General features: G+C 39.8%; 1 protein-coding gene across 29 annotated transcripts in view; it reads left to right on the forward strand.

Moving 5' to 3' along the window:
• Nucleotides 1–25288, forward strand: part of PTPRT (protein tyrosine phosphatase receptor type T) — a 572020-nt gene that overhangs the window by 214899 nt on the left and 331833 nt on the right. For 26 of the 29 annotated variants that reach the window (XM_083801726.1, XM_083801725.1, XM_083801723.1 and 23 more), the window contains one exon: nucleotides 23904–24029. In XM_083801726.1, the coding sequence (XP_083657852.1) occupies nucleotides 23904–24029 (126 nt within the window). Of the gene's footprint in view, nucleotides 1–7804; nucleotides 8778–23903; nucleotides 24030–24936; nucleotides 25144–25288 lie in introns of those variants that run through there. The other 3 variants (XM_083801730.1, XM_083801731.1, XM_083801732.1) reach the window with 3 other exon arrangements.

Consider the following 25288-nt stretch of genomic DNA (forward strand, 5'->3'; position numbering starts at 1 on the left):
AACATAAAACCAACAAAAAAAATCAAATGCCCAAGACTTCCCTCCTTTTGTCTCTCTGATACGAACTATCAAATAAAGTTTTACTTGAGTCTTTACTTTTGAGAAAGTGATCTCGTTAGCCTTCTGTCTGCATGTTTTCTGGGTGTCTGTGGTTAGGGATATTTAATTGAGGAGAGAAGAGCTCTGCTCTGACAGCCATATGCTTTGAAACAAATCTAGTTGATTAGTTTTGCTTTTTTAGCTGGAGTTGTCTACAGATATCAGCACTTAGTATTTTTGCTTCAAAATATAGGTATTTGTTTCAAAGCTTGTGCATATTTCCAAGCCTAGCTTTGTACACAGTTGATTATTTCCATATCATTTCCCACCTGAATGAAAATCATCTCAGGCAGTATTACGGATTCAATTTTTATTGCAAGTGCACATCTGTAAATATATTTTCTGTGAATATTTGTACACATAGTTTAATGTTTTCTTTCTGCAAAGTGTGTGTGCCAGGAATGACTATATTTAAGAGTTGTACACCTGGAATCAATATAATTAGAAGCAAGATTGCTTTGCAGTTTTAGAAGGAGTTTACACTGTTTGCTCACTTGTTGCCATGGTGGCACTGGTTTTGTTTCTGTAAATGCACATTGTGCATTCTTTGTAAAGGCCTTGGGAGTGCTGTATTGGCTGCTTCGAGTAAAGATTGAGTTCTCGTTTAAATAGGTCTGAAGATGTTGTAAATAGACTGGGCAGATAAATATTTAAGTGGCTTACCAGAAAAATTCTATAGCCATAGCCCCAGAATTCGGGACTTTTAGTTGTTGGTTCCAAATCAATTTCATTCTCGCTTTCTTGTTTTCTTCAAACAAGTAAGGGTAACGTTGGAAGGTCCCGTGCCTCTCTGAAGAGCAGAGACCTGGCTGCAGTAGGTTTTCCTCTTACTCTGAACAACTGGTAGACATTAGAGAAAGAAAGTACTCTTGCCATTCTTTCTATCCTCATCGTTTCAGGAGCTGAACCGTTTGACTGAAACAGGGCATCTGCTTCAAGGAGCTAAATATTCTTCTGGTGTCAGCATTATGGAGGTGATGGGACAGCTGAGAAACAGTAGAGTAGAATCCTAGCAGGCTGAAGGGAAACCTGCACATCTCTGCCTTATCCTTCTGATAGCGTTGTTAGGTAATTGAATCTGTGATGAAGAATGATGAATGGAAAAGCTTGACTGTGTAAACGCTCCAAATGAAGCGCTAACTTCATTTTGGGTGCTGAAACAGTAGTAGTACTTTTGTTCCAGTCTCTTGTCACTTAAGTCTGGGAATCGAGATTACTTGGGTTGTCTATCTTCCACAGTGTCAGGAAAAACTTTCTCCTTTAAACTACCTGCTGGCTGTGCCTCAGGGTCTGTTCAGGTCTGCAAAGCTTGAGGACTTGGGGTTTGGCTTGCTGTTTACGGAACAGATTGGGAAAACAGCAGATGATCTGGTATGTGCTTGTTGCGCTGTTGAATAGAGAGACTGACATTTCTAATGAAACATCTCCTGTGGAGGATGTCTAAACAATGCAGTTCACAAAGCAAAGAAATTAATTTTCTTTGCTCATCTGAGGTTTTCATCTCATGTTTGTCTACATGGAGAATTTTACACAGGAGAAAAGAGAAGGATCCAAAGTAACAATTTCAGATTTTTTTGAGCTGCTAAGAGTACTTGGCACTTCCAGTAAGTGGCACTTTCTTGAAATCATCAGAACAGTTTTATAACGTTAAGGCTTGCAGCAACAATTGTATGGGCGGGGAAGGAAGGCCCAGAAATCCCTGATGATGTGAGCAGCGCAGTGGTTATTCTTTCCAGGAGCTAGTCCTGCAAATGCATGCAGTTTGCCTTGAGACTTCAGAGAAACTTAATATTTCTCACCTCGGTCTTTATTAGAATGTCACTTCCATTTCAGCCCCCCCAGACCCTCAGCACCTGAACCAGCTAATCCCAGTTCCCTCAGCTTTGTTTCCCAGTTACTTGCAGCTGCAGGAGGTTTGAATGACAGTTTTCTGAATATTGACAAATTCTGAAGTGTTTCAGGGCGGGGAAACAATAGATATTGTGACTCCTGAGTTGGGTAAAGCTTTACTGGCTTAAAGGCTTTGTAAAAATCACTCAAAGCTAGGATTTGTCTGCGCTTTCATTTGTAGCATGTGCAGGGTCACAGCTGTGAGTACAGAATTGTCAGAGTTCAGCGTGTAGGAGCCCGGAGCGTTCAGCAGAGCTGTTCGCTCTTTGCTGGTCGTTCTCTCTTGCACTGTTGCTGCTTTGTCTCCTGTGTCCTGCCAGCAATTGCAGGCCCTGGAGAAGGGGTTAAAATCACAGTGGCATGTGCTGCGTGGAGGCAGCTGCTCTTCTGGGGGTGAATATATGCTCCTTAGGGGTGGTTGCCCAGCCAGGGTGCCGGCTCTGCCCCTTCCCGTTGTGCTGAGGGTGTGTGCAGCTCCTCAGCCCCCGCTGGGGCTGCACCAGGCTCATTCTGGGGCTCTTGCCCCAGGATCCTGTTTTTTTTTTTTTTGAATATAACATAGCATTTCAAAACGATGCTTTGATTTGTGGGAAGCATTAGAAAACTGTCAAATCTTATATTTTCCACAGTACTTGCGGATTGTCTCAGTACAGCCCGGGAAGCAGTGGCTTTAGCTGACGTTTCCTGTGATGTAAAGCAGGCGCGTATCTATCTCCACCTCTGGGGGGAACTGATGCTTTTTCCTTTGGAAGATAGTCACTTGTTTTCCTCTAGAACAATCAAATCCTCCTCTGAGGAATTCTTGAATTACAAGAGCAAGTCATTGCTTGAATGCACTGAGCACGAGGATGCTTCTCGTGAAGCAAAAGCTTCTTGTATCCCTGCATTGTGCACACGTAGACAAAATCCTGGCTTTCCTCATAGCAGCTCAGATGGCAGAGGAAGGTGATCTCTGCTCCCGATGGCCACAGCTCGGGGTGGTGGCAGGGAAGAGTGCACCAGGCAGGAGTGGCTGTGGTTATTTCCCCCTGCAGCTTTCTCTTCCAGATGACACGAAGAGCTGCGGGTGGTGGTGGCATGCGGTAAGCTCCTCTGGAAGCTGCACCAAACCAAGTGGCTGTTTTACTGTCACGCTGTTCCTTTTCCTCCTGGAACCACACGATGGGCTGTCTCCAGAGTGCTTCTTGCGAAAAGCAGCTGTTGGCTGAAATTTTTATCAGGCCTTTGGTAACTAAGCTTCAAGAATCTTCAGATATTTAAGATCTGGTTTTAGGGGAGGGGGGGAGAGTTCCAGATGCTTTGTCTGAAGTGGGATAGGGAGAAAAGAGCGTAGAGATTTTGAGCAAGCAAATGTTGCATGTGGAGCAGAGGATGGCTCCATCTGAGGCAGCAGGTTGAGGCATCCGCAGGAAATTTGGGTTTTGGTACATTGTGTTCCCCTGTAGCCCCAAATTGTTTCTAGAGTCAGTCACTGCTTAAACGTACAGCAAAGAGGTCTTCGTGGAGTGACTGTGCTCCTAGGGACTGCTTTGCATTTAAGTTGCTACTGAGTATGGTTGAGCTTTGTGGGCAGGTGCACAATCAAGAAATTCCAGAGTCTATTCTGATTTCTGAATTAAAAGCAGCTCTGGTCTGGGTTTGTGTGTGAGGTTAGTGCTGCAACTGTATGCCGGAATCGCGAAGCCAGCAAAACGCCAGGAAATCGTGGAACAGTTGCAGAGCGGGCTCAGATTGGGTTTGGTGCTTCTGGGTCCTGTTTCTCAGAGCTGGAGATTGTGTCTGATGTCTTAGAGCTGTTGGAAAGCTTTTCATACCTTATGATTTTTTAAAGCAGTGCTCCTGGGGGATTCGGTGACATTAATCCTGTTTCAAAGACGGAAAAGTCAGAAACTTGCAGGAACTCCTGTGCAACGCCACACCAGGTACTGGGTTCAAGACCAACATCCTACCCGCTCTGCTGGAATGGCAGTAGTTGGAAGCAGGGATCATTTTCCTTACGTGGTCACAAAGAAATCTTTTTCTGTATGATTTTCTTTATCTCTCAGGAAGACTGAAATTTTGCTGGTCAGAGTAGAAACACAAGGAAATGGTCTGTACGAGCAAGCAGAAAGTTGCTTTTGGGGTCTGTGCATGAGCCCCATGAATGCTGGAATGGAACAGCAGTGTAGGCTGAAAAGGAGTTAGAGCTGGTAGGAGCTGTGGGATGCTTCCCTGGGAGTAAGCAAGAAGGGATGAACCTCACACTGTAGTGTGTGTCTTGCTCTTTATATACCAGCCATCCTTTCCACAGCCCTGGAGCACTTATCAAGTTAAGTGCTAAGTCTCTCCTCACATGTAGTTTTAATATGGCTACTTGGAGGAAAAAATGCAATTAAACCCTTGCTTTTATTAGGGCGCATGTACAGTGAGAACATTTCTTCGCTTACAGCACTGACGAGGCCACAGGTTTCAAACTTGCTGCAATCTCATTTTTCTCCTGTCCTGGCTCTGTAGCTGCACTGCTTTAACTGAACTCTGCAGCTCCATAAATTAAATCTGAGCGGTGATTTTTCAACCTAGGAATGTTGCTTAAAAAGGGGGAGGGGAGGGGCACAAGCGTTGCTCTTTGCTTTTGTTTCTTGACTTGACTTCTGCGTGATGTTGTTGGGATAGGAAAGAAAACGGAGGTGTGCGGAAGGTGCTGTAGGAGCTGAAACCTGATGCTGCCGCTTCTGGCGACAGGTGAAAGGAGGGCAGGTCTGGGCTGTGGTCAGTTCAGTGTTAACAGGGGAAAGGAGAGGAAATACAGTTGTTTCAGTGGTAGATAATCCCTTCAAGCAATATTAATTCAACTCAGAGTTACAGAAAGCTGTAAGTCATTCTTCAAAAAGTCCACCATCGGAGGCCAGTTCTGAGGCTAAGCTCCGTTTTTGTAATGTACTGAGCAGTTGTCAAAGGAAGCCTTCAGAATGATTATTTCTTGTCTCTCCATGTGTCTCTCCTGCTTCTTATTTCTTTGGCTATTTTTATGCGTTTATTTTTCCAGCTAGCTCTTCCTGGTATGTAGAGTTCTCTGCAAATAAGCCCAAATTAAAACTCTATCAGTATTTAAGTTTCTCACTGTGAAGTGAAAAGATTTAGCACTCATTTTATTACAGCATTATCCTTGATGTCAGATAACTTCTGTGAAAAGGTATTAAAAAAGAAAAAAGCCTTTTTCACATAATTGAAACTGAAAGCAAATATTGACCAAAAATATTGCCTTTTGTAGAAATGCTGCTTTTCCATCTGGAAGAGAAATCTGGTTGTTCTTTAGGCTTCTTTGCTAAGATCAAATTTGGAGGGGAAGTGACTCTGCCACTTCGGAAACTGCTGACTTGCTAATTGATCTTGATTTTAACAAAGTTACCCAAGGATGCATTTGAATTGTCTGCAGATGCATCTATCCCACGTCATGAAAATGTTTCCAACATCATTTCCCTTTCAGGGAATTTTAAACCTGAACTGTAAGTGGAAGCTTTACAGTCACAGGCGTGAAACGGTTGCTCTCTTGGGAACGCGAGCGTGATGGCAGGATGTGCACGTGGATCCACTCCTATACCAGAAGACAAAAACGCCGCATCCTGCAGCTGCGCTCCGCTGTGTCGAACGCGGGAGCAGAGCTGCCTGTTCTGCCAAACCCAACGCTTACGGTCTCTTTGCCGAGCTGTAGAGCAACAGCAGTATTGGGCAAGCTTGGTGCGTTAACTGCTAGGGAGATTTCTTTGAGGAGTTTGAAGGAAAAAGATGTAGGAGGGAACGCCTGTGGATGGAAATCTGTGTTCTGGTGTGTTGTAAATGAAGCTGTCCAAAGAAACAGTAAATGAATGGTGTAGGATCATAGCATTTACTTCATTTGAAGGCAGGGTTTCATACACCCCACAATAAAGGAGAAACAATAACCCTTTCCTCAAAAGCAGTATTTATCTTGAAAATGCCTGTGTGCTGTTGCACAGTGAACATTTGAGGTCTCCAAGGGAGTCAGTGTGTCCATTACTTCCTAGTTTTCCAGGAGTAGCAGCACAGAAAGTGGAACATTACTCTTACAGCCTGTCTCCCTTTATAGACCGCTGGATAAAGGTGGTGGAGTGCCGAACTTCTAGTAAGGTTTTGCTGAGCCTTTTGTATTCTTCAGGTAAAGCATGTGTTTTGAGTGGGAACAATGCCATGACTGTTTTTAAGAGAAATTAAAATATTTAATGTCCTAAATTAGGTAAAACCACTTTTTAATTACTTGTATTTGTAACACTGCAACTCTGGGGTGTGCTGTTTGGGATGTAAGTACAGAGAACGGATGCTAGCATTTGTACTTAGCAGCTGGCTGGTTATGCGACCTCTTGCCCCACGATGCCCTGTTGGTGCGTGTGGGGCCAGTGCAGGAACGTAGCCTAAAAATGAGAAACAAAGATGAGCTTAAAGGAGTTGAGCATTGTTTTTGGCTGGTACCAGTCAAACCTAAACCATGTCTTAGTAAACCATGTCTTAGAAATGAAATTACCCTGAAAGTAAGGTGGTCTGTAACCCTTCAGCTCTCCCCTGCAAAGCCTTTCCTTCTTGTGAGGGCTTCCTGCAGGAGCTCTCTGGTCAAACTACAGGAAACCAAATTTTTAGTAGATAAATTAGGGTTATTCTAGCAACAGGGCTTAAACTAGTATTTGGGTTTCTAGGATTAATCCTTAATTCTCAGCCTCCCAGCACATTACCAAAATCTGTTATCTAGGGAATCCATTACAGATTCTCAGTGCGTACTTGACAGCGTATGGTGTATTAAAAATTCCAGAGAAATGAAGGAGTTCAGCAAAATAACATGAATTTGCTCAGCTCTTGGCCATCGTTTAGGTCTCTGGGGTGCTGTGTTAATACAAGTACATGGCAAGTTGCATATTCAGCTGGGTATAGTTTTCATCTCTGGCAAAACGAAAAAGGATGAATATCCATTCCAGGAGACATTTCTGGAAAAGACCTGTGATTGATATCTTAGTCAAAGAGATTTAAGGCTCTTGGAAAGCACTTTATATTTGCCCAGAAATGCCAGTGCTGAAAGGCAGCAGTTTTAATAATTTAAAACATTAAGAATATAATCATTTATAATCTAAAGGTGTCTTTTTACATTCCTTTGTTCTTGGGGGTTTCAAGCAGATCATGCTTATTTAAGTCATACAGAGAAGGAACTTAATACAAAGATCTTAACAAGAGGTAGAGTGGTTAGTTCAGGAATCTGTTTTGCATATCTTTTGGCAACATTTTCACTGTACCATGTTAGGCAGTGGTTAGTGGACGTATATAATAGCTTAAGAGTTCATGAAGTCTGCAGAGTTAAAGCTCGGGTGAAGCATTTTTGGTCTGTCATAGAAAATCGCATGGTAATGGATAGAATTAAATGACCTTTGCAGGAGCCTAGAAATATGCAAAGCTGATTGAAAAATCCTACAACACATTGAACAAACAAAACCTATGCTTTTGTATGTGCAATGTGCATGCCTCCCCTTTCTGAGAAAATCTTATATGATTAATAGTTTAAAACTGGGTGTGGAGGAGCCTTACAGTAGGCTTTCAGTTCACTGTCTTGAGAGACAGCCCTTCCACTTGCACGTAAACGCGTTGTGGGCCAATAAAGGGAGATGATCATCAGACATGACTTAAACTTCTCATTGATATGTCACTGTTCAATTAATAATATTTAAGTCTTGCTTGTTTTGGTATAGGCAAATGATAGGAAGAAACTTCCAATGTTTTAGTTGTAACAAAGAGACTACTTCTGAGTGGAAGGCTTTATTTCTTTATTTTATAGTAACTAGTAAAAGTACTTACAACTTACTAATTCATAAATTATTGATGTTTCATGTCAAAACAGTAACTTTAAATTTGAGAAAATCAAATAGGAACTTGTTAAATGAAGGGTATAGAGCAAGTATACTTGTTCTTATGTTTCTCGTCATTACTTTCCTATCTGTTTAATACTGTATCAACTTGTCAGTACTGAAAATCAGATTCTGCTTAATAATTACCCAGTTTTAGCTGTAATGGCATGACAGTCCGCTGCCTTTATCTAAGGTCTTAAATAAAGTTGTCAAAACCTTTAGTATCATAAGCTCTAGGGGACTGGATGGATGAAAGACTGGCTCAAGCTGATACAATTTTTTTCAATCACTACTGATTCTTGTAATGTTGATTGGTAAGACTAGATAGAGGTTTAAATTAAAGTCTGGGTTTTTGGAAACACATTTGCGTAGATCCTAAAAGATAGACTTCATGAAGGAGCCAGTACCTGGACATACTGTTTGACTGGATGTTGCTGAAAAATTGTTTGTGGGCTGGAGGTGCAGTGCTAGGGATAGGCTGCTTAGATCTAACACTCAGGTTTTATAATATTACCATAAAAATATTAGATTGCTACAGAAGAATTGTGTTAAATGTGCAAGGGTGGGACTAACCTGGGTATTATTAGCTTTTTGTATACTTTTCTACTATATCAGACTGGTGCTGGACTAGCTAAAGGTGTAAAGGATAATTCTTGAGATTTTTTACACTGATGCTCCCAACATAAAGGAATGTGCTAACATAGGCAATGAAACACAGTTGGAGGAGGATAAATTAATCAGGCTGGAGGAATTAGGACTTTGAAATGTGGTGAAATAGAAATGGGATGTAATTTAGTATCGCAGTGTGTAAGGTCATGCATCTTGGGATTAATTAGTTTTTTGCTTTAGGATGGAAAATCAGTGGAAAGTGACAAGAAGCTGTTGGAGCATTCATAAGAGGCGATTGAGGTGAGTCAGAGAGATTTGCTCCTGAAATAGGGAATGTGATTGTGTAAGGTGATAGATAAGGATATTTAGATCAAAAACAACTTAATCTGGAGTATTCCGTACAACTCAGGTACTCCTTTAGAAGAAAGATTGAGTATGTTACAGGTGCAAAGAAGGGCTATAATGATGATTAAGCCAAGAGAACAGAGGCTAGGAGGTACTACTTATGGAAATACAGAAAGAAAAGGAAAATCACTGAATGCTCTGAACACTCCAGATTAATCCTTTTTCTAATGGGCCAGCCCTTCACTGACCAGTCTCCAAGTTATGTGCTTAGTTACACATCCAGAATCATCGCCACAGCACTTTGACTTTCAGAAGAAAAAATACAAGGTAGAAAAAGGCCCAAGGACAAGAGACAATGGTTTGCCTGTGTTGGTGCCTTCCATGGGCTAAGACAACTCAGTATCTTACTTTCTGTCGTTGTGTAGGTACACATAAACTTGTTTGTTGCATCCCCAGCTCTCGTGTTCAGCAGAGAACAGTCTGTTGCAGGTTTGAGCATAACATCCTCACAACTGTGGTTTTAGATAAGTCTTTTCTTTTAGACAAGTCTTTCTCTGGAAACCTCACTCTTGGTCAGTCTGAGAATTTCTGTTAAAGTGAAACTGGTTTGTACGTATTTTCTTCTTTTCAGTTCTGCTTTATTCTGTCCTCATAATGGTGTCCTCTGGCCAGCCTGAAAAAGCCATGCTAAGATGGTCTCTGGTGACAGTGACAAGAAAATGAGATGTTACTAGTGGATGACATGCCATTGGTCATAGTTCTCTTGAGTATACCTTGCTCTTTTCTTCCTCAATGAGTGTTAGGTAAAAAGATAATCAGATAATTGGGCTGGATTATCTGCTGATAGATGATGCAATTTTTATTTCTGGCAAACGGCTCAAACAATATAATCTTGTAGGCCTTCGTAACTTGCTGCCATCGTGTGTACAGTGTTCCCAGTGGGTGCTGTCAACTCTTAAGGGAAAGAAAAAGTCACTTTGTAGTAGGTCTTGTTTCCATTTTCTTGTTTTCGGAGTTGAGTGTAATCAAATTCACTCAATGCTCATGATAACATTCCATTAAGGAAATGTGTCCATTAGCTCTACGTGTATGAGAAATCTCACTGCAAAGATTGCATTGAGCTGCTGCGATTCTGTGAGGAGTGACATCACTGAAGTTGGAACAGTGTTTTTAGAAGTCAGTGACATAATAAAAAGTCAGGTCAAATATGTTCAGTAAAGTCAATGTTCCCACCTGGTCTCCAGTTGAATGCAGATGATTTATGGATGTATAATCTCTCTGAGGAAAAAACAGGATTGGAAAGGGGAACGATTTCATTAAAGACAAAACCTGAACTACGCAGCTCTATCTGGTATAATCTTTAAATTTGAAACCAAGTCCCTTCACCTTGATTCTTTTTATTCTTTATGCTAATAAAATTATAACTGCTAGTTAAATATTGCTTTTTAAAGTCCATATTAATTGTAGTCACAGTTCTGGGAAATTCTATTAGTTTCTGCCACAGATGAGTGTTTTCAGATGTAGTTAAATAACATCTTTATTCCAGCTGGGATCTCATTGTCAGGTTTCTATTCATTAGCTAATCTTAAAATAGCCTTAAACTGCTAGAACTGCTGCAATACAGTCAAGTATACCATTTTTTTTCTTCCTGTGAGACGGTTCTTTAGAAGGTAGGGAAAAAAACCCTGTAGGCTGATAGCCTAGTGAGAAGTCTGTCTTGTCCCTAAGTGCAGAATGGGATATAAAACAGTTATGCCTCTTGGGTACAGCCCGACGAATACTGTCACCTGCATGGGAAAACAGTACATCGTAATCCCTTTCTCATCACTGGAGTGCCAATTCAGCACACGAGGCAAATGCCATCTCTGCAAAGACAGTGTCAGTGTCCTGTGCTAGGATGGCTTTGTGTAAGGGCAGAAACAGCCCCCTCTCTGTTTCTGACTATCCTCAGGAAAGTAGTTGCCAGAAGCTGTCAGAGGATGGTTAAGCTGCAGAAGTCATCACAAGTGCTTGCAGATTCCCAGAGTTTGTGTAGGTTATGAAAATGATCAGCGGATTTGTTGAAAAAGAGCAACTGGTGTGACCGAGGCGGCTTTTGAGGCTGGGAAGGTGTTTCAGGGAAGAGTCACTGTGTGCTTGTCCTGCTCTTGCATCTTTCCCAAGTGACATCTAGCACTTGTCTGACCTTTGGTCTGACGGGCTTTCATCTTTCTTTTGCTTTTAAGTTGTGCGAAATGCTTTACTGTCTTTTCCTTCTGCTTGTCTCAGATATGTGCTGGTCAGGTGTCGATGATGCGACCCTAGGGTAAAAAAGAAGGTCTGACGCCAAACTTGTTCGCGTAGGCTACAAAGTGCATGCATAACAAATGGCGATACCTGACTAGATTGCTTTATTTTTGTCATTACCATACTTCAGGCAATGTGCTAAAGATTGCACGTGAAGTCCTAAAGATTTTAGGTTCCCTCAGCTTAAGAGAAGGATCATATGGAAAACACTGAGAAAGCATTACCTTAATTTAACTTTAATTTTTGGCAGTAGTGCCTAATGTGGGGTTATTAACTGAAGTATCAATACAGTTACAGTATGGTTCTAATTGGATAGGTATACTTAATACCAATTCACTTGATCAGAAACTGAATCTAATTTCTGAATTTATATTACAATTGTAATGTTGTGCATCATATATTTAATGAATCAGTTTCTTGCACAATTATTTTAAAATTACAATGACCTGTATAAAGACGTTATTGAAGAACACTGAGTTTATTAGAAATTTTACTCTCAATTTTAACTATGCAGCTGAAATCTTTAGGATGACACTTATTGTAATGTCTGCCTCTGAGTATCTGCACTTTCACCTGGGGACACTGGGAATGCATTACATTTTAATGAACTTGCCTGTGCCAGCTTCTGGTGAAGCTACTGTACGCAGCTATACTCATAAATACCCTTCCCTGTACCAAAATCAAGTGGGAGAGGTATTTTATAGGGCTTGATGGGGATGCGGATAGAACAATATCATACACAAGCTGTTTGTCTAATCTACAGAGACAGTGTCTTTCAGCTCCTAGCGTAAAGAGAAATCTTTTAAGCAAAGGAATTATTTTCTTAAACTAATGCTAAGACCTTATTTCCAGAAGTAGATTCCATCAAATGAGGTTTTTGTACATCCGAATTGCACCTGTGAGCCTGGACTATTTCAGTGTAGGGACAGCAATAGGAAGGTTGGCTACAAAACTTTTGGAGTGTTTTGTGTTACATCTTATGTAGAAGGTGTTATAAAATCCTTGAAGGATACTAAAAGGAAATATCAGCATATTGTCAGTTAAATGCTATTTCAAACCATGTTTTAAACTTAAATTTTTAGAACCTGGTTTTAACCGGGCTGTCTCAGCTGCACCAAGTCCGATTGCTCTGCAGTGTGATGCGTGTGTTGTACCTGTGTGTACTTGGGATAAAAAGCTCAGAGTACCTGATTCATGTCTCAAATCAATGAAATGAGGATTAAATTATGACTGAAATTACAGTTTATATGACAGAAAAGGGTTTTGTGTTAGAATTTGGTCATTCAGTATCCTGAGAAATGATTGCGTTTAGATTCTTCCGTATTGTGCCTTTTCTGTCTTAGGAAGAAATGCTTTAAGCACTTGATGCTTCCTGACCAGGTTCAAACTTGACGATATTTAAAAGGAAATAAAACTGGAGAATTCGGAAAATCCTTCTTTATAGATCAAATACATATTAAATGGAAACTAAATTTCAGCCTCAAACTGGATAAGATACATCCCAGAGACAGGAAAAAGCCCTTAAATGATGCTATACAAATTCTGTTGCTCTAAGTGTGATACCAGTCGAGTTTTATATAATAAGGGTAGCACAGCCTGAACCCATTTCGAAATGAAATGCGTAGTGAACTTAAAGCATTAAAAATTAGCCTATTTGTACAGTTTTCAGTCTGAGCAGATAGTATTGAACTGCTCACAACCTCTTCTTAGCAAATAACTTCCCCTCCATCAGAGGATGGAGGCAAGGTGCCTTGTACTCCCCTGGTGGAACAGCCCCAGCGAAACATGGCTGATGGGCGTTTTTTTTTGAGATTATCTGTGATTTGTTGCTGGTTGCAGCTGGCTGAGGGTGCTTCAGAACAACACGGAGTGGTGAGATGTGCTGTGATGGTCTACTTTTTAACAAAATATGGGCTGTTTTAGAGAACTGCATTTGTGTTAATGCCCTTAATTTTCTCTCCTTTCCCCTGCTGTCCTTCTCTAATACGGAGTTTAGAACACAGCAGCTGCGGCTCTGCTAAATGCATGTTCTGGGTCAGATCTTGTAAGTGGAAGATTCATAGCTGTAATTAGAGAGGCACTTTTGCATGTATGCTCACATACCGTAGTAGGAAATTTGGTTAAACAGAAAAGGAACTCCATGTATTTTCAAGAACTCACATGTGCTGTTAGGCAGGGATCTATTTATTCTTGGCACGTATCTATGTTTTGCTCCTTGCACAAAAAAAAAAGTTTGCACAGAGGACTCTGGAGGCTAAAATAAGTAAATCTTCCCATCATCCCCATGTTTACAATGTGCTACAGAGGACAACAAGGCTTCTGGTGCGCTATGCCCCACTTTACTGTGATTCTGAAAAACATCCTGGATATTGCAATGCAAGTGGTACACTCGAGAGCATCAAGGGAGAAAATGTGTGAAAAATAGAGAATAAATGGACTTAAAACTTAAGAAAACAATAGTAAAAATCACTTAACAGGTTATTAAAATTTGAATCTAGCCGATCATTACTGTCTCAGTCATCAGTCAGCTGACCAAACTTCGCAAGGTCTCCTGCATAGTCTAGCATTTGACATCCTGCCCCCTAGTCTGACTCCAAGGCACCTGAAAACAGAGCAGCTGGCTAGCCGCTGTTATTTCAGGGGTTGACTTGCTCCTGACACATTGAATGAAGATCATGATTTAACTGAAAACAGTTTAAAATGCGGATCTCCAAATATCCTTGACACTGCACTTCATTTGTAATTTGAAACAGTAACTGCCAGCAACGAGGTATTTTGTGAACCTCAGTCTGAAGAATCTACAAACTTGTACCTGTAAAAAATTGTTAGACTTCAGTAAAAGTTATTTCTGCAGCCAGACACTGGGAATAGCTTCCCGTAAGCATGAGATTAAATTCAACAAGATAGGTCAGTTGTGGCACTCATTGCAAGTTAGTACCGTTGCGTTAGCCAATGAGATTTTATTGGGTGACTCAGTAACAGATGGTATGCATTTTTAGATATATTTCTGATATTTGACCAGTGCACAGTTGAGCTAGTACATACTAAGTATGCTAGGTCAAATTTCAAGGAGCAATCTTTGGAGATCCACACAACGCTAGAGATTAAAGTGCATGTGTTCTTCCGATGCAATTTTAACAAAATCAGTGTTGATCAACAAGAATCAATCCACCACAGTATTCTACAAGAAAACTTTTAAACTGTTGGCATTTTTTTGAATCACTTAGATTACGGATTGTGTGTACACACCTTCTTGTCCTTATGCATACTGTAGGTAGTTTTCTGTGGGTGCAAAAGTGAGGTGTGGTCCCTAGATTATGGTAGGTGTTAGTGGGGTTTAGCTTTGCTAATGTTTTAGTGAAGCTTCAGAGAATGCTTTACAGAAGCTTTTGCAGACTTAACGATGAGAACTACCAAAGAGAAGAGGTGACTTTTCCTGAAGTTGAGTGTTATTTTAATTTACTTCATTTGGGAAGAGCATTGAGCTAATGGAATGCTTCTGAAAATGTCAGTCTGATAAGTGCTTAATTTCATCTCTAAAATGATAAAAATCTATTCTAGTTACCTCTGATTGCAACCAGATAGTGTTTAATTGTATGCCTTGTTCACTGGTTTGGCAATAAACCAGACTTCCTACCCTAATTTAAGCTACTCTTTTCATGATTTCTGGCCATGTTGTTTTCAAAAAAAGCATCTCTGCTACAAGGAGACTCTCTTCCAAAACAGGGGCCCTGGGAGCACTACCGGGATGGTAGCACACAGAAGGGAGAAAGGTAACACTTAGAGAAGCGCTTGGAGTCCCTGAAATTCTATCTCTTTAGACAGTATTTCATTCATCACCAAGCATAATATGAGTCAGTCAATGACAACTTCTTGCCTAAAGTTCAAACACGTTAATATGAAGTTTGAAGAAAAAAAAAAAAGCTTATTAAGAAAGGTAGGCTTCCTAATAGAATAAATCCTAATAGAATAAATTAGAGAGTGCTATCTTCAGACAGCTTTTTTGCTGCCATGGTGGATGGCAAAAGTCAAATAGATACGTAATTTAAATGACTCTGTAGCTTGAATAGGTATTCTGTGTGACATTTTGTAAATGCTGAAACGAAGGCAGTGAATAGTGTTCTGACTGATCAAGACTCCAGTGCAATAGCTGATGTAGAATTTGGTCAAAATGTACCATAAATACAACGTTGGGTAACTCTGTTTAGATATACTGAATAATTACACCCAGGAGTTTTCAGATGCTGGAAGGAATAAGCAATGTGTTTGTTTTTTTTTTTTTTTGTCTCTCCAGGAACAATGAATATCCACAATTTTTTTATTTTTTTTTTTTACTGACAAATATGTCTAAGCACAACTTCAGCAAGCATAGGTAATCATTTTTGGAATACAAAGCAGCATTATTTTAGGAGGAAAAAAAGGTCCTGTAACTTTAAAGACAAAACAAAAACAGAAATTGAAGCAAAGTAAAGGTTATGTTATATTTAGGCTACAAAAATAAAGGCAAGTAGGTGCTATGAATTTGCATTTTAAAAAAGGATTCTTAATTTCATCATACTGTGAGTAAAGCAGGAGCCTGCTTCAAGTGTGGAAAGCTACTTGACTAATGAATTAAGAAGATATGATTAGCTGGAAGTATAACAAAAGTCATTAGGCAACTTCTATTTAAGCATCTTGCATGATTTTGAAAACCTGTGTTAATTTTGCAAGTTTAATTACATGGGAATAAGGAAGTCTTCGTGTAAGTAAATCTCTGTTTCAGCAGACTGAAACTAAACTTAGAATTTGCAAAGCTAGCACTGCACTGGGTTAGCTGACTTGGTTCTGTAGCTTAAAACCAAAAAAATACTGATAAGCTTATAGGTATGTATATACTTCAATAGACCAACAATGTTAAATGATTGAGCTATTGAAGTACTGACAGCTAAGTGGTCAGAAGCAAAAATGATATTCTTGGTGTTAAACAAAGGACGCATTCTGGCAAGTGAAGTTAGATGAGTCATCCTTGATTTGGAGGTATCAATTTAAACAAATGACATTTAGTGTTGTACTCCTAGGATACGTTAAAGTGATTTCACTTGTCTTTGGTGGATTATGAGGTGCAGAATTAATAATGAATGTATGAGCTGGTCTAGGGCTCAAATTATGAGACATGTGGGCAAGCTTTTTCAAAGAGCAGCCTATAATAATGAAGTTAAGAATGAAAGCTTAGCCTAACCTGACAAGTCCAGAAAATGCAGCTTAAATGCTTGTTCGATATATAACAGGATCCTAGCCACAGTGCTTATTTTGCAGCAGAGTGGTTCCATGGGATCAGGATGATAACTGAGAAGGTTTGTCAGACTTTATTCTACATTCGAGGCCAATAATTTCTTTGGAGTAGCGCTGGTAAAATAAAATAAAAAATAAAAAATAAAAAAAAAAACTACTACTGGGAGGATGCTTTGTCTTTAGGTGTTTCCTAGACTATGCTGCAACTATTCAGTCTGTTTCTTTCATAACACCGAGCTATTATTGTTGGTGAGGTTAATCATGAAAGACCCTAGGTGGCCTCTTACACAGCATCAGCAATATCGGGTTCATAGCAAGGGGTTTCTATGTGAGGAACATCCGCACAGTGTTTGTATCCAGGCACGTGTTTTGTGTGACTGTAAACTGTGCTCATAAGCTACAAATCTACTCCCATGCACTTTGAAAGAATATTAAACTTGAACAGATAGCAATTTCGTGGCAAATAAATTTGGAAAAAACTTTCAAAAAACATATATCCTTAGTACTGTAGTCTTTCTTAATAGGTTGATGGTGCTTGAAAGCACTGATGCAAAAAATTCCAATCTTGAGTCTACTTTAGAACCACTAGAGATTCAAGTTGAAATGAAATGCTTTTCTAAGATGCATTCATTTTTTTTAATGGCTATCTTGATTTAAAAAATAAATAAAACCTATATATACATATATATTAATCCCAAAATGAAGTTATTTTCATCATTGCAGTAAAACACACATTTCCCCACCTGCTCCCCCATCTGAAAGATCAGATTGCTGTGAGACAGACCATGCAAAATAAATGAAATTGAGTTAAATCTAACAAGAATGATCCATACCTAAGCAAGGTAGTTGTTAATAACTTACAGGAGTAGCACCTTCTAGAGTAGATAAAACCACCTTTGCTTATAAAATCAAATAACTATGTATTAAAAGAAATATGGAAAGAAAAGAAATGGAACTGTGCAGTGGCAGATGAATCATCCCTTAACAATGAGGACTGATAGGTGCAGTGGGAAGCCAACAAAAGTCATTGTACTTGCAGCAGAAACTAAAGGAATGTGTTTGAGGCACTGGAGAAATCACTGATGTTTACTTATAAAACCCAGAACATCTGGATACCTTGAGAGACGCACTTCTGTGAGCACCAGAGGTAGAGAAGCTTGGTTTTCAGTGGATTTGTGTTTCATGGTTGAGTGACTTACCTGAATTTCTGCTAGGTATGAACTCAGTTCTTGACAAAAGTATTGACATAAGAAAAGAGGTTATAAGCTCCAATGTAAAGCATTTGTACCATATTATACGCTGGGGAATCAATTCCTTAATTTCTCCTGGTGGAGATCCTCTGGTTACTGAGGTATAAGACCTGATCAGAGCTTTCCCTGCAGTTTAAGGAGTCATAGCATCTTATTTTTGCAGAGACTGTTTTCTTTGAAAACCTGGGAATACAAAATAAGTGTAGTTTAATAAAATCATGAGATATTGATTGAAATTGGCCAGTTGCATCAGCAGATTGATAACATGGTGGCAAAAGGATGATGTTCTGACAAATGAGATACTAAGTTACTGTTGGCCTTTCTGAAATTTCTCTTTCTGTACTATGCAGGTACCTAAGAATATGCAAAGCATATCGCTTCCAGGCTGTTACATTTGAAACTAAAGTTATCTCAAGTGACAAGTGCCCTCTGCCAGTCCCTCAATACGTGTCTTCCTCTTCGGCATGATGCCTGTTGAGAGCTGAAGTCACTGAACAGTGCTCATTAGAAATAGATCTGGTCTGCAGAAATTGGATTGGATTTCTGGTTCGGGTTAGCCTTTTCGGTTACATGTATGTATATGTCTGATGTCATCTGTCTTAATTTTTCTGGGCAGAGTAAAAGACACATAAAACACTACTCCTTCTGGGGGAGGAAACCTCAATATCCCTTGAAAAGATTTATCCCATCTTAAATGAAGTGACTCAGAACAAGCACTACATGCACATTTCTATTCTCCTTTCCTTCCCACCCCCATAATAATATATAATAAAGTTTTCAAGGATATACTGTGTGAAGTCTGCAGTCTGAAAAAGGTTATAAATGGATTTTTGAGATAAATCCCATAGAAGAAGTAGTTATCCTAATCAGCCAAATGCATCTCTTCCAGTGTTGTAAACAAAAATGTTGTTGGAATAGACAAGCATGAATTATCTAAGTGATATTTTAATTTCTGGAACTCTACAATTCATAAGCACTACCTCATCATGAGAGCACTTGTTTCTTCCTGTGCTCTTCATATTTTGTGAGGCTAACATGGTCTGTACTAAAGGACTAAATTTCAATTGAGTTTCAAAAGTGATGTTCCAGAGAAAAGCCTTGGTTGGAATTATGTATGCTTTCACAATTTCTACTTTCTTACTATTTTTTTTAATAAGGGAGAAAGCTAACAATTTGTGCCTCAGAAGAAAGATCTGGAGGAGGACAAATGAGATGGTTGAGATTCTTGCTCTCTGCTTTCCTCCCCACCATGGCAATGCCATAAATGCTTGATCAAACTGCCTGATGCTGTTGTTTGCTGTGTGTATCTAGAAACACAGGATAACCAATGAGGTTTCTCCCATCAGTATGTTTCTTTATCCCTTTTTAGAAGTGTTGTTTTTTAATCTGGTGAGTCCGTGAGAGTTTGACATTGGATGACTTTATAAAACATTCTACTAATTGGATTTGTTAAAATAAATAAATCAAACACTAATTGGAACATGCCCTGCCATTATTTTTGCTTACTGAATTAGATATAATGGCGTGAAGTCCTTTTTATCATATTTGTGCACTTATTTAAACACCCCCCTGGCACACAGTTCTGCAAATTCAATTATATATTCAAAGGAGGCATTCAATTTATGCAAGGCTGGTTTACATTTAATCCAGGGGCAAGATTCAGTAACTGATGATAGGTCTGCTCAAGATTAATTAGCATCACTCAGATGAGCAGTGGCATTGTTACAGGCCTGCAGTGTAGAACAAGGGATATTTTATCCTTCCTGTGTGAGCTGTTATTTGCTTCAATATGACCCTTTTCAGGAAGGGAAGGACTTCATTCCTGTTTAGGTTTCATTTTGTGAAAAGAGGAGGTCAATACCACATGCATTATCTAACAGTATCAGTCTCATTTCAATTTCCTTTTCTTTTGCCCTACCTAGCAGCTGCATTTTTCACTGATAATTTTTAGCTGATCAGTGGAAAGATTCCAGTTTGCTTCCTGAAATCCCCAGTCCCATTAACAGTTAATGAAGACGTAGAACCCCCTTTTGGTTCATGTGCAAATGTTTTACTTTTCCTACAAGCTGCTGTGTGATGCTGGGGCTAGAACTGTGACATGCAAACTTGGTATCTAAATTCACTGCATGGTATCTTTTTCTCTCAATTTGTGGATTATTTTTTTCAGTTAGTGAATAACCCTGTTCTGCTGCCAAGTGCTTGTATTTGTGATGGATAGTTTTGTATTAAGATGGACCTTCTCCCCCCCCCCCCCCCCCATGTTCCTGTAGCTCTTTAGTATCCATGTAGGTGATACCTTAGGACATGCTAAATATTAAGCTTACGCTGCAGTCAGTGAAAATAATACATCTGTTAGTTTTAGCCTGCTGTGCCGTTTTGGCGTCACAGTCCATACTTAAGAGGACATTTAAAGACTATAATTAAATTTCTAGTTTAAACTGAAATTCATTAGTGGGGAGTAATTGAATTTCCAAGGATCTTGCAGCTAGATGCTTGTGTAGTAGAGTGGATCACTCGATCTCATCGGGTTAGTGTGAGGAGTGCCTGTGCAAGCGCAGTCACATCAAATGCACCTTTACCCTGTGTTTCCTCACTGTCTTGCTCGGGAACTCATTGTCCTGAACACACACTTGAACATAAGGGTACTTTTCAACTACCAGGTCAACAATATTCCACAGTGTAGGTGAGAGGCTTTTCCTCAGTCTCTCCCTTCTCCTCCCAGGCTACCTTCCCCACACAGGGCCCAGAACATGGGGCAGGGCCGGCCCAGGTGAGGCTGCGGCCAAGGGGCAGCCTGCAGGTCCCCCAGCCTGCCCAACCCTGCTTCAGGGAAGTGTGGGGGAACAGTCCTGCCTGACTTGGAGGCTAGATTTACAGATTAAAGTGGAGCTTCGTGTTTTAAAAAGCTGCACTGGGTGCCTGGATATGGGTGCTGGCAGCGGGGCCTGCAAGGGGAGGCTTCCTGAGGAGGGGCCACTCTGAGGAGAGTGAGCTCACGGCAGCGCGCCAAGTGCTGAGGGGGACTGGGGAAGTGGTGTCGGAGGGGTCTTCTGAGGTGAATCTTGAATTTCTGAGGTGAATCTTGAATTTCTGAGGTGAATCTTGAATTTCTGAGGTGAATCTTGAATTTCTGAGGTGAATCTTGAATTTCTGAGGTAAGGTTGGGGTGGGATTTTAAGGCTGCTTTTCTGACTGTGACTCAGTTGTCTGTAGCTGTAATGCAATGTCTGTCTTCTGTGAAGATGAGGCTAAGACCATCTGCAGTATGTTTGTTTTGCGGATGTGAACAAAACCCATGCTATTAGGGTAACCTGATATTATGCCGTATTTCAGATGTTGTGATTCTTTCCCTGCACATTCTGAAGTTATTCCTTTTTAATAACACAAAGTATACTGTATTCAACGGTGCTAACAGAGGAGTTGCTGACTCTTTTTGCTCATGAGTTAACATGGCTTTGGGTCCAAGCTCGGTCCCTCTTTACATTCTCCTCTCTTTTGACACACCTAGCAAAAGGTGGACAGACCCTTTCCTCTTGCTGAGCTCTAAGAGTTCAGCCTTCCTATGCTCACTGTGCAACCAGTCTGCTTTTCCAAGCCTATAAAATTGACTTGAGTTTTCTCTCCCTGTTCTCATTTCCTGCAAATTCATCTCTCCAAATTCCAATTCTGTTGCTTCTAGTAAATTAATCCTTCTGGCTTATTGCCTTGTCACTTTGCATTTGGCAGTTCCTCTGCTAACTTTTCTTTCTTTAAAAATGTAGCTTGTCTTGTTGTTACTTTTAAGGCTCTCCATGGTCTATCCTTTTCATTCTTATCCAGTCTTACTACAAGGTTAGCCATGAGTTTCAGACAAGACGCTTTCAAACTTCCTAAAGTGTCATCTCTTATCAGTGGCAACTCCCAATAAACTTCTAGAAGCTCTCACTGTATCCCTTTTCAGTTCATTCTCCGACTTCACCTACCTCTGCATGTATAAAACAACCTCTTCTGCTGATTGTATCAAAATCTCTGCAAAATCTCTCTTAAAGACTCCTACCCCATATTTTGTTGTTGTCTTATTTTGCTTCTGGGACTTTATAGCATCACCTGTGCAATTTTCTGTGAACATGAGTCCTTGTAAAATTGTTGGGCATGATCAGAGTATTTGTTTACAGACCCTTCGAAGTAATAGCTGAGAGACAGTGCCATTTATTGTACGCTGTAGTATACTGAACAGAGGTTGTGTGTAAATGGAATATGTCTGAAGTCCTGTTATTAAAGTGAATCTATCAAAACTAGAATGCCTGACGTGCAGACTGAGAGCAGAGTATTTGATATCATCTTTTGTACCTGCTCACTGTGAAAAAGGTGATTTTCAGTTGTCGCATATTCCTCACAGGTGATCCAGAACACCTGTTTTCCCTTAGACATTTTCGTAAGCATATTTAACATTAAACTTGAACTTTTTCACCTAAATTAAATTAAAACTGGGGAAACAGCTGAAGTGTAATCCTCACTTTGACAGCTGGGAAAGCTTCACAAGTATGGTAAATTTAAAGCAAAAATTAATCTGTAAAAAAAATAAAATGCAAGGGCTGATGAAACAGGCAAGGTTGCAAGGGTCATAGAATCTGTCATCAGACCTATTTATATTAAAATTACACAATATATTAATTTTTTCTTTTAAGAGAAGTTACATCTTTAAACTTATCTTTAGCAACATGGTATTTTTTGGGGGGGGGCATTGGATACTCTATCCATCAAATTCTTTGAGTGTATACTGAAATAGAAATAGTTTGTGTGAAGTTTTGTAGAAACTTAGAAATCCAGTTGCAGTCGGAGTACACATTAAGTCCTTTAATGGAGTAGGGATTTAGTAAATATTAATGATTTGGAGTGATTTGGGTTTGTCATTTATGAGGAATTCCATAGGAACTGAGACAGGTTTGGGCTTTCTTGAGAGCTAGAGAGGAGAAAATATAGGTGAAAACAAAATTATGCCTAAATGTCCCCTCTGTTGGATAACTGTTATTGAACAGAAACCACAGATCTCTTATGTACTTACAGTCTATTGTGTATGTGTAGGCAGTGCAGCCTGTGGGAAGGAGGAAAGAGTCAGGAACATCTCTGTGTATGTAACTCTGATTAGCGTCAAGAGCAATCGGCAGTTTGGCTGGCAAAGCAAGTTAGTGTAGCCCTGAGCGTTGCTCAGTCCTTGCAGCTCCAGAGGTGTTAGGATGTGTCCAGTTGACTTTGCGCTATTAGTAACTGCAGAGAAATTTCTCCTTGCTTCTCTAAGAGGGAAAGCCAAAGCAGGAGAGAGACACCATTAGTGTGATTAAGGTCGAAACTCAAGGACCCAGTCTACCTGATCTAATGGATCCGGTACTGCAATATGTTTGGCAAACTGAGTTGGGTGGATATGAAGAATGTACCTGATGGAAGGGAGGTTCAGCAGAGTAGGAGTACCCTACTCAGGACTAAACTAGTTTGATTTGCCTGCCTGAGAAACAAGTTTTGAAGTCTGTGTAGGAATACAAAATTTTGTTCCACTGTTAATGTGTTTCTCTTGATCCTCAAGTATTCAGACAGCTCTTGGATGACAGTTAACCACTTCTTCCAAGTTATTTCAGGAATTGCAGAGGAAAGATCAGTTAGCAGTCTGGAAGGTGTGAATGCTCATTCCCATCCACTTCTTGTTATTCTCCTGTGTAGAAAAATTAAAGGCTTGCACTCAAAAATGCTGACCTGGGAGACCTGGAGGAGCAGTTGTATGTCACATAAAGCTTCACGTTACTTAGCATGAGAGTTAGCAGAAAGGAAGGTTGCCTTTTCTGTAGGTGGAACCCAGCCTTGTGAAATTCAAGGCTTAAAAGTGAAATGAAGTGAGGATTCCCTGTGGGAACAGTGTTACTATGCTTGTCTTTGCCACTTGGGTTCTTTCTTCCTCTCATTTTGAATATCTGACATGGAAAATTTTGTGAAGTACCAATTACTGGAACCCAAATGCAAAGATTTGCACTGCTCATCATGTGCAGCTGTCCTTGAAAATGTTAATAGGTTAAAATAAAGGGAAGAGGTCTAGAGAGGGAAGAGGGGCTTTTAAAGGATACAAAGTGTTGAAAATTCAAAAAGATTTTCTGGATACCTTTTCTGCTGTCTGAAATCTTATACGCAGGAAATTTTTTCCTGTTTTCCTTGTGTAAGCCTAGGTACAAAATACTAAAGTAAATGAACTTACTGTAATGAGAATGATTGATTAATGTAATGATGTATGCATTTTTCTTGTTTTTAGGTGGATGCTCATTTGATGAGCACTATAGTAATTGTGGTTATAGTGTGGCCTTGGGAACCAATGGATTTACCTGGGAGCAGATCAATACCTGGGAAAAGCCAACAATGGATCCTGCTGTCCCAACTGGTAAGTAAAAAGCCTCAGCAACAGCGGAGGTATTGCTCTTTGTGAGAATCAGCTGTTATTCCTGTATGGGTTGCAAACATACAGTGAGAACATCCGATAATAGCATAGTCTTCCATATGATGCTTTTCAATATTCTCTGAAGAGCTCACAGTAATGTAATGGTAGATTCCAATGGTTTTATTTCTTATTGGAAATAAACGTTATGTTGTGGATGTGTATCGGAGTAAGTTCTCTGGAATGCTTTGTTCATGTTGAAGAAAACCTTCTGACAAAGCACACTAAAATCTTCTAAAAATCAATGTGTGTTTCTTAAACTTCATAAGTTTAATAGTTTTTAATTTTCTTAAATTAAAATAGTAGTATAAGCTCCTGTAAAGCAGTTGACACAATGGCAAACAGAGCTGACCAGCCAATGTGATTTCAGTATTAAAAATGTATTTGTTCCAGTTAATTCATTGCACTGTGACAAGTGTGCGCTAGTTGACAGAATCAACATTTTGTTTTGTTCTAGAGGTATTCTTATGCCTGTAAATTATTGGGCTAAGGAACTTCAAATTGCTAGGTGCCTGTTAAGGGTACCACATAGAGCTGATACAACAATAGCACCCTGCTATAGCCATGGATAGACAGGCCAGTGTTCATCCTGGTATGTTGAAGCTGTCAGTAGAAAACAAACACCCAAGATAACAAGCTAGCTGTTGGGTTTTTTTCTGTTTTTAATTACAGCTTAAATTGGAAACTGTTCAGAACAGAATCTTTCAAATTGTGTAACACCTAGGGCTGCTTGTTTTGGCTCTGGTATTCCAAAAGCTAATTGTGAAGTTAATTTTCCGGTCTTGTCTGTAAGAATGTATTTCATCATTCTGGATGTGTTGCCATTTTAATGAGGGCGATTTTGTCTCTACAGTTCCTCAGCTTCAACCCTCCTGTGTCCCACTCCCTGTCCGTGGTAGACCTAACTAGAGAGACATGACAGATCTTTGAATTTATGGATCTCAGAATGATCTGAAGGAATAGGAATACCCACAGCTCTGATGCCATTTGTTAGGCAAGGAATAAATAGGAGGGCTTGTACTGCTACAAGTTCAATACTTTGCCAACTCTAAATATTAAGGTAAACCTATCTTCCTGGCTTCCATGTGAAAGTGTATTAATCTGAAGTATGCTGGAACCATGGAGAAATCGATAGATAAACAACAATCTGGAATGGCAAACAAACCCCAAAACAGTACAGTGTGATTTTTAATGAGCTTTTCAGA

This window comes from Anser anser (assembly GCF_964211835.1).
Source record: "Anser anser genome assembly, chromosome: 16".
Taxonomy (NCBI): domain Eukaryota; kingdom Metazoa; phylum Chordata; class Aves; order Anseriformes; family Anatidae; genus Anser; species Anser anser.